This window comes from Ranitomeya variabilis, chromosome 7 (assembly GCF_051348905.1).
Source record: "Ranitomeya variabilis isolate aRanVar5 chromosome 7, aRanVar5.hap1, whole genome shotgun sequence".
NCBI lineage: Eukaryota > Metazoa > Chordata > Amphibia > Anura > Dendrobatidae > Ranitomeya > Ranitomeya variabilis.
The window spans coordinates 233,002,568-233,012,912 of record NC_135238.1 but is presented as its reverse complement, the minus strand read 5'-3'; the positions used below and the strand labels follow the sequence as shown (position 1 = coordinate 233,012,912).

At 46.9% G+C, this 10,345-nt stretch overlaps 1 protein-coding gene across 1 annotated transcript; it reads left to right on the top strand.

Annotated features, from left to right (window-relative positions):
• The first annotated feature begins 546 nt into the window (after positions 1-546).
• On the top strand, positions 547-3,520 carry CRYBA2 (crystallin beta A2). The gene is made up of 5 exons (XM_077275215.1): positions 547-577; positions 2,375-2,541; positions 2,746-2,887; positions 2,975-3,117; positions 3,278-3,520. Exons 2-5 carry the CDS (start codon positions 2,384-2,386, stop codon positions 3,423-3,425), a joined length of 591 nt encoding a protein of 196 aa, XP_077131330.1. The 5' UTR covers positions 547-577; positions 2,375-2,383; the 3' UTR covers positions 3,426-3,520.
• The last annotated feature ends 6,825 nt before the right edge of the window (positions 3,521-10,345 follow it).

The following is a 10,345-nucleotide window of genomic DNA, read 5'->3' as shown; positions in this document are numbered from 1 at the left end:
AGGAGGCGCCGCGGAATATCGCTACACGTGGGACAACTCTTGGATTTGGACCATTTGTGTCACAAACTGGTGCAGATTATTTATGACTCCAGTGAGAGAAAAAAAAAAGTTTCCACCAGAATTTTGGAGCAAAGTGTAGCAGAAAAGGCGCGCAGCAGCCATAGTGAGCGCCATATAATAATAATAATAATAATAATAGTGTCTGCCCGCCCGGCCGCACCCTCACTAACCCCTCTGGGCTCCTGAAGGTGCCAGAGCAGCAGGACTCAAAACCAACCAAATAAAGGGGCTTTTCATTGCATCAGTCGCTCGTCCATTGTGTCTGATCCGGACAAACAGAGCGCAGCAGTTTCCATTCTTTCTCCTGATCCTCTTCTACAATGGCCCTACAGCAAGCGGCCCTGAGCCCCTCACTATGCTGGACCCCCCTTACCCCATTCTCCTCTCCCCCGGCTCTGCTGAGTGTGCAGCCCTGCTCTGCAGAGTCAGCATTATCCACTATGTAGGTGGCTGTATATATAAAGGCAGGGAGGCCGCCCAAAGCCGAGCCCGCTGCATCCAGCCCCTGCCCACTCAGGTAAGGCCTGCGCCACATAACCCGGAGCGTCCGACCGAAAACTGGGCGGCAAATGTCATTACTGAAAAATTAAGAAAATCAAAACAAGTGAAGACAAAATCAAAGAGAATAATTTATATTTACATTTTTATATTTTTTAAACTACATTTGTTGTTGTTTTTATTATTTTAATTAGGTTTTATTCCTGCCATTATTTACATTCATTTTTGCATCGATCATATTCATTTTATTTCTTTGCATTGTATATTGTGCTCTGATTTATTTTAGACCTTATGTATATTATTATCTATTATTATTCCTATTGTATTTCATATTTGGTTATTTTTATTCCCTTTTTATACTGATATTTGAAGTTATGATTTGGATGTAGATATACACCAACTTTTTTTAATGATACTTTTCACTTTGTAATTCTGTAAATAATATTTTTTGTATTCTATTTATATTATTATAGATCTTTATAGATAGAAGATCGTTCCTCATTTTCTTTTATCTTTTATTTATTTTAGATTCTTTCTTTTAGATTTTTAGAACTTGTACTTTACTATATGACCTGGTTGTAGATATTATCAATCTTTCTTGATCTCTGTTATTTGTTAATATTCCAGTCAAGTATTAATAATGGGCTTTATGTATTTCGTATGAGGAGGTATAGATAGATAGATAGATAGATAGATAGATAGATAGATAGATAGATAGATAGATAATAGAAGATAGATAGATAGATAGATAGATAGATAGATGATAGATAGATAGATAGATAGATAGATAGATAGATAGATAATAGAGAGATAGATAGATAGATAGATAGATAGATAGATAGATAGATAGATAGATAGATAGATAGATAGATATTTTTACAGCCACCACTAGGGGGAGCTCACTACATACAGATTTATACAGTCACCACTAGGAGGAGCTCACTACATACAGATTTATACAGTCACCACTAGGAGGAGCACACTACATACAGATTTATACAGCCACCACTAGGGGGAGTTTAATACATACAGATTTATACAGTCACCACTAGGAGGAGCTCACTACATACAGATTTATACAGCCACCACTAGAAGGAGCTCACTACATACAGATTTATACAGTCACCACTAGGAGGAGCTCACTACATACAGATTTATACAATCACCACTAGGAGGAGCACACTACATACAGATTTATACAGCCACCACTAGGGGGAGTTTAATACATACAGATTTATACAGTCACCACTAGGAGGAGCTCACTACATACAGATTTATACAGCCACCACTAGGGGGAGTTTAATACATACAGATTTATACAGTCACCACTAGGAGGAGCTCACTACATACAAATTTATACAGCCACCACTAGAGGGAGATCACTACATACAGATTTAGACAGTCACCACCTAGAGGGAGCTCACTACATACAGATTTAGACAGTCACCACTAGGGAATATAGATTTATAAAGCCATTTTTTTTCTTTACAATTGTTAGTATGTAAGTCACTGCTATGAGAGATGCAGCTATATGAGGTGCAGAGGTAGCTGTGGCACCTAGATCCTGGTGCCTGAGAGCGCCTAATTGCCCCTCTGCTACAGAAATAGACATTACATGAGACACTGTTACACATTCATCCATAAAAAAAAAACAGCACAGAAACCCAAGTTTTGCATCTGTTTTAATATTTTGTGCACAGATTTTGACTTTCGGAATTGCCACACCAGTAATTCCCATATTATAACTTAGTAAAATATGATAAAATAAATAAACGTACACTACACGGCTCTGAACACTTGAACCCTCTTTTTATAGTGAATTATAATGACCAGCCAGCCAATGGAAACCTTGGGTCAGTGGAAAGTGACTGTTTGGGAGGAAGAAAACTTCCAGGGGAAGAGATCTGAATTCCTCATTGAATGTCCCAACATTATGGAGAGAGGATTCCGCAAGATCCGTTCCATCAAAGTTGAAAATGGCCCGTAGGTGTCACCACCACTTATTACCACCAGATGGCGCCGAGGACATATCTTTATTATGTATTTTGCACAAAGTTATCATAAAGTTGACGTCACCGAGCGGCCGCTGCTCATTGTATCAGTCCAACATCGTTATCTAAAGTATATTCTAGGGAATTTCTAGACATCGACCCCACACTGACCCCAATGTGTTCTTCTTCCACCCAGATGGGTTGGGTTTGAATACCCCGAACTCCAGGGGCAGCAGTTCATCCTTGAGAAGGGCGATTACCCTCGATTTGAGGCATGGAGTGGAAACAGTGGCTACAGAACCGAACATCTTCTGTCCTTCCGACCTGTGAAATGCGCAGTAAGGAGACCACAGACGTAATGAGCGATGAGGTTACCATCCTTATTTCTGTGGGTAATTGTATGGATCACTTTTTTTTTACTACAGAATCACAGCGACAGTAAAGTGACTTTATACGAAGGTGAAAACTTCCAGGGCCGAAAGTTTGAGCTTTGCGATGACTACCCCTCCCTGCAGGCCATGGGCTGGTGCTCCAAAGAGGTGGCTTCAATCAAGGTCAGCTCCGGAGCGTGAGTATCATCTTCTCCTGTCTCCCCTTAAATGTTTATTTCCATCTCATAGAGTGATGGTATCTGACCTCGGGGACCCCCGCCGGCCCTGCACAGAGCACCCCCCGCCACCGGCTGCGCCCATGTCACCCCTCTCACCCGGCATCTCTGCTCTCCACAGCTGGGTAGGGTACCAGTTCCCTGGATACAGAGGCTACCAGTATGTGCTGGAGAGGGACAGACACAATGGTGAATTCAGGAGCTACAATGAATACAGCACTCAGGCGCACACTAACCAGATCCAGTCCATCCGCCGGATCCAGCACTAAGGACGACCCCATCCAGCTCCCCATCCCGGCCATGGACTGACCACTCACTCGGTTCCACAGTCATGCTGATAGCAATAAACTTATCTTTAATGATACATTGTGGCTTCTGTACTTTGTATTCCAGTCCCGGACACATTAAATATGCCCCATACCCATATACACAGCGCCTGCACACGGACCTCATGTTATGTCTAGTGATTCCATCACTTATATGGAAAAACATCACAAAATGTAACACAATATGGCAAATAAATGTGTCCCTTACTATGTAAGAATAGAGGAATCTCCTTATGTGAACATTCTTCTAAGTCACCACAAGGGGGGGCAAGAGATCAACAGCAGAAGCAGCAGAGAGACCTCTCCCAATCCAACATAAAGGTCAATGAAGAAATCAGGATTAGAGATGAGCGAATTCGCTCGGGTTCCTTCTTATTCGGCAAACTGCAGAGGGAACCCAGCTTACTGGATCGTCCTGTATCCAGTAACCAGGTTCCCTCTGCAGCTTGCCGAATAAGAAGGAACCCGAGCGAATTCGCTCATCTCTAATCCTGATCACAAAAGACAACCGGAAATGGCCGGAGCATGCTGAAAAGTGGCCCAAAACTTCTCATGTACCAGTTCAGTATCAGTAAAGACTGGCACATGACAAGTATATACGCACTATAGTAGTTCTATTGTTGTACATAGGAGGCAGTATTATAGTAGTTATATTCTTGTACATAGGGAGCAGTATTATAGTAGTTATATTCTTGTACATAGGGGCAGTATTATAGTAGTTATATTCTTGTACATAGGGACAGTATTATAGTAGTTATATTCTTGTACATAGGAGCAGTATTATAGTAGTTATATTCTTGTACATAGGAGCAGTATTATAGTAGTTATATTCTTGTACATAGGAGCAGTATTATAGTAGTTATATTCTTGTACATAGGGACAGTATTATAGTAGTTATATTCTTGTACATAGGAGCAGTATTATAGTAGTTATATTCTTGTACATAGGAGCAGTATTATAGTAGTTATATTCTTGTACATAGGGGCAGTATTATAGTAGTTATATTCTTGTACATAGGGGGCAGTATTATAGTAGTTATATTCTTGTACATAGGGGGCAGTATTATAGTAGTTATATTCTTGTACATAGGAGCAGTATTATAGTAGTTATATTCTTGTACATAGGGGGCAGTATTATAGTAGTTATATTCTTGTACATAGGGGGCAGTATTATAGTAGTTATATTCTTGTACTTAGGGGCAGTATTATAGTAGTTATATTCTTGTACATGGGGCAGTATTATAGTAGTTATATTCTTGTATATAGGAGCAGTATTATAGTAGTTATATTCTTGTACATAGGAGCAGTATTATAGTAGTTATATTCTTGTACATAGGAGCAGTATTATAGTAGTTATATTCTTGTACATGGGGCAGTATCATAGTAGTTATATTCTTGTACATAGGGGCAGTATTATAGTAGTTATATTCTTGTATATAGGAGCAGTATTATAGTAGTTATATTCTTGTACATAGGAGCAGTATTATAGTAGTTATATTCTTGTACATAGGGGGCAGTATTATATCTATAATATAACGCTGGGAGCGTCACTCTGTCCGAAGCCTTTATAGACTGCGCAAGCGCAAGCACCGGCGCAGTCTGGACCCCACAGAGTGACGCTCCCAGGAGATCGCGGTATGCGTAAGCACTGAACGCACACCGCGATCTCCAACGGAGAAGCAGGGACGTGCCAGGAGGGTGAGTATGCTATATTCACCTGTCACCCGTTCCACCGATGTGCAGCGCCCCAGAGTCCTGGTCGTTGCAGTACTGTGGATCCGCCACTATGGGGAGCCATGGTGCGTTCGATGGCACTGAAGGAGTTCATCTGATCAGGTATCACAGACACCAATATGTTTCACAGCAGGGCCTCCGGGGGGAGCTAAGGGTTCTATTCATTAGGCCACTCCCCACCATAGTGGGTAAACTGGGGGTCAGGCAGGAAGTTAGAGGAGAAAGCTGACTGGATTGAACGAAGCAACACCTTGTGGCAGAGGGTGTTGTGGAGGAAGAGACAGTAGGGTCTCTGTCAGGGGTGGGATCCTGACAGAGGCTTGGCATTAGAAAGAACGTCACGGGACCGTGCCTGCTCAGCATAGCGGCGGTGCCCAAGAAAGGACTAGAAGCGAGATAGATTGTGCTGAGTGAGAAACGAGATCAAGCAAAAAGGAGAATACCAGTAGGGGTCATGCTGTAGGACCGGAGCAACATCCTACTGAGGCGCATTACCGGTGGCCGGAACGCCGAGGGAGTGGAATAGCATACAGCTTCAAGCCATACTCCAAACAGCGGCAGGGCAGTCAGTTTAAGGCGGGCTGTCTACCACATATCACCTATGAAGTCTTGGGGGGCAATTGCGGGAGAGGGGCGTCTCTAGGGTCCCGGAAGAACTCCAGGCCTACCTGACAAACGGGTGCCGTTCCAACCTGAATAACAGGGAGGGATGGAATACGAGAAGAACATCAGTGAATCGAGTTGTGAGGGAACTTAAGAAACAGACACAACGGTTGTGGGGTACTTTCCGTGAGCACAGCAGGGAAGGACTACAACACATAGCGCTAAGAAGGAGGGCACTGATTTCCACCTGTGAGGAGAACTCTGGAAGTGCCATCGGACCGACCGGACTTGCGCAGCCTGGTGAACCGTATTCTGGACTGCGGACTGAGAGATCTCCAGTAAAGAGGTAAAGAGACTGCAACCTGGTGTCCTCGTTATTTACCGCGACCTGCACCCCCACAACTGCACCGCTACACCACCGTTACTGCATCATCATCATCACTTATTCTACCGGACGTCCCCCACTGACAAACAGGGCCATGGACCGGGTCTAGCCACCGTGACAACCCCAGGACTGAGACCCAGAGGCCCGGCTCCGGGTACCCCTAGGCCCTGCGGCGGTGTGGGGGCGCTCCAACTTGGCGTCACGAACAGGATCTACTTAAGCCTGAAGAATCAGGTCATGTGTGCCTTGGAACTGTGATTTGTTGTGCTTGAACTGTACTTTATTGCAAAGACTGTGTGCTACCATTGACCAAGAGAAGTTCCCGCCAAAAGCCGCCGCCATTGCTACTTCGGAGAAGAAGGAGGGCGTGCTATGGGAGGAGACTACCAGAATGGCGCGATAAATGGATACCGCCCCCTGCGCTTCTGGCTGCAAGGAGATGACCTGCCCCAAAGCAGAGGACAACCTCCTGATTTGCAACGGCGGGAAGCGGGTGATGAAGAAGCCCGACCTCGGAGAAATGGCGGAGTCAGATGCATGCATTGCCACCGATCAGCAGATCATGATGAAGAACAGCGAGTGCCGGAACGGGGAAGGAGCAGTCCCGGCTTACCCTCATTCACTAGAGGTGGACCCGTGTCCTCTACAGCCGGCGGATCCGAAGCCTTTGGAACAGATAGCGGAGCCGAGTCCCCCAATCCTGGCCTCGGAGTCAGCGGAGGAGGAACCACAGCGAGCGGAACAGCGTTCGGGGACCGCATCGGAGGAGCCGCGGTCCGGGCTACGGCCGATTCCAGCACCCTTGTTAATGGACCAGATCGGCATCGATGGAACCACATCAGGCGCAGGTACGGAGAGCGCCCCTGCGCCCCCCCACGAGCCCGCTTCCACGATCGGCCCCCATCTCAGTGAGGGTCGACGCTTCTCAGCGGGGTTAATGGTATTACCCCCCGATGCCCTGGGAAGGATGGTGCCACCGCTGCCGACTAGAATGGGGGAACCTGTGGATGTGAGCCCAGACGGGGTAGTTCTTCGGTGGGACAACCCCTGGGTTGGGACAGATGGATCCCGGGAGAACGGATTCACTCTTGCGGTGCTTACGTGGGAACAATATAGACAGTGCTTGATCCTACATTGGGAAGGACGGAAAGAGGTCGAGTTGATGGGTCCATTGAAAGTACAACAATCCCCTCCGGCATGGGATGACCGAGACGCGGTCAGGCGGGGAACTGTGTTGGCCTACCATGTAAAAAGGGGATGGGGCCTCATACATGAGCCGGGATTGGATACTGATGTTTTTGTTGCGCACTGTAACGTAAGGACTCCCTGCTGTGGCCGAGGCGGAGAACCGTTGCAAAAGGGGGATCAGGTGACCTACAACCGCCACCAGAACCCGCTCGGGTGGTATGCACGGAACGTTCGGCGGTGTATGTCTGGAGCCGCGACACTCACTACTCCGGACCTGGTCCCAGGAGCACCCGACCTTGTCACCATTGCAACGGTGCGCCTGGTAGCAGCCACCGAGTTGGCCAGCCGAGTTCACCTTCACGTTCGGGCCACGGGCACCGGCGCCACAGCAGCCGGAGGCCCGGACCCCCGGCCACCTGAACAAGAGTAAACCTCGGAAACCTGAAAATGTAAATAGTTTTCCCGTTAACTGTTTGTGAACTGTTTGCTGCTAAACCCGCTCAGGGTTAACTCTTTATGGATCCCTTAGTTGACCCGGGATCCCTATTGTTTGCTTTTCCTACCAGTTTTGCACAAGTTTTACAAACTGAGAAATCATGAACAGTGCATGATCCAAACTTTCTTGTAAATAGTTTGCACCTTCTTAAAGGCGCTTTCTACTGGTTTTACTTAAAGACTCTTTGCGAAGACACCGTTCTGGAACCTTTGCTGAGCAAAGACTGGTAGGCTGAGAAGACGAGCTACCTCAGAAAGACTTGATCCCCTCTTAAAGGGGATGTTTGACCTGAACTTGAAAAGTGATACTGTTTTAGAACAGTAATATGTTGATGCTCTGGAAGAAATGTAACTGTTTTTGCATAAAGAAAAGTTATGTGTGTTTAATCTGTTTGAAATGTGAAACCTAGATAATGTTCTTTAAAAAGAAAGATGCAGAGAGCCCGTAGGGGAGGAATTAGAGTCCTGCATAGTTGAAAGAAAGGAAGTAATAACGAAGGTGAGGATAGAAGGTAAACCCTGAGTCCCCATAGAAAGTTAATAATGTGTTACTAAGGACAGAAAGTGAACCCGTAGGGGTTAGTGAGTGAGTCCTTATAGGAGCCAAGTAGAGCCGGCTCAGTGTTCTCAAACTGAAAGAAAAGTTATGTTCTATACTGTGTATAGTAGTTGAAAAGGCAGTAGGCCCTGGCTGAACGGGGCGGTCCTGTAACAGAAAGGAGAGGCAGTAGGTCTGGTGCCGTTAGGACAGGCGGTCCTGCAGATTCCAAAGAAGGCGAATGCAAAGTTAAAATACCTTATAATGTGATTATAGGAAGGTCTTTAGCGGATTAAGAGTGTATATCCTTAAAGGCAAAGTTAAATTATTGGTCAGTAATGTTTGCATCTAGTAGAATACCCGGTTGGGTAATGAGAGCTAATTGTAGCCTGTTGCTATGATATTTAATTATGTTTGTAACGTTAAAGTGTCCTCACCTCCCATAAAGGGAAGCCTGTTCAAGTATACTTATTGTTTTGCACTCAACGAAAATTGTATGTCTTTTTGCTAACCTGTATTGTTGTTTTCTTCCCAGTCCCGGAGTACTGTGTTTAACCAGGGGGGAGTGCAGCGCCCCAGAGTCCTGGTCGTTGCAGTACTGTGGATCCGCCACTATGGGGAGCCATGGTGCGTTCGATGGCACTGAAGGAGTTCATCTGACCAGGTATCACAGACACCAATATGTTTCACAGCAGGGCCTCCGGGGGGAGCTAAGGGTTCTATTCATTAGGCCACTCCCCACCATAGTGGGTAAACTGGGGGTCAGGCAGGAAGTTAGAGGAGAAAGCTGACTGGATTGAACGAAGCAACACCTTGTGGCAGAGGGTGTTGTGGAGGAAGAGACAGTAGGGTCTCTGTCAGGGGTGGGATCCTGGCAGAGGCTTGGCATTAGAAAGAACGTAACGGGACCGTGCCTGCTCAGCATAGCGGCGGTGCCCAAGAAAGGACTAGAAGCGAGATAGATTGTGCTGAGTGAGAAACGAGATCAAGCAAAAAGGAGAATACCAGTAGGGGTCATGCTGTAGGACCGGAGCAACATCCTACTGAGGCGCATTACCGGTGGCCGGAACGCCGAGGGAGTGGAATAGCATACAGCTTCAAGCCATACTCCAAACAGCGGCAGGGCAGTCAGTTTAAGGCGGGCTGTCTACCACATATCACCTATGAAGTCTTGGGGGGCAATTGCGGGAGAGGGGCGTCTCTAGGGTCCCGGAAGAACTCCAGGCCTACCTGACAAACGGGTGCCGTTCCAACCTGAATAACAGGGAGGGATGGAATACGAGAAGAACATCAGTGAATCGAGTTGTGAGGGAACTTAAGAAACAGACACAACGGTTGTGGGGTACTTTCCGTGAGCACAGCAGGGAAGGACTACAACACATAGCGCTAAGAAGGAGGGCACTGATTTCCACCTGTGAGGAGAACTCTGGAAGTGCCATCGGACCGACCGGACTTGCGCAGCCTGGTGAACCGTATTCTGGACTGCGGACTGAGAGATCTCCAGTAAAGAGGTAAAGAGACTGCAACCTGGTGTCCTCGTTATTTACCGCGACCTGCACCCCACAACTGCACCGCTACACCACCGTTACTGCATCATCATCATCACTTATTCTACCGGACGTCCCCCACTGACAAACAGGGCCACGGACCGGGTCTAGCCACCGTGACAACCCCAGGACTGAGACCCAGAGGCCCGGCTCCGGGTACCCCTAGGCCCTGCGGCGGTGTGGGGGCGCTCCAGATGCGCGCTGCTCCGTCCTCCACATCCTCTGCCTGTGACGTTCAGTTCAGAGGGCGTGATGACGCGCTTAATGTGCGCCGCCCTCTGACTGAACAGTCACAGGCAGAGGACCCGGAAGAGGGAGCGACAAGCAGCAGTGGATCAGGGCCAGGTGACCATAGCAAGTGCCGGGAGCCTGAG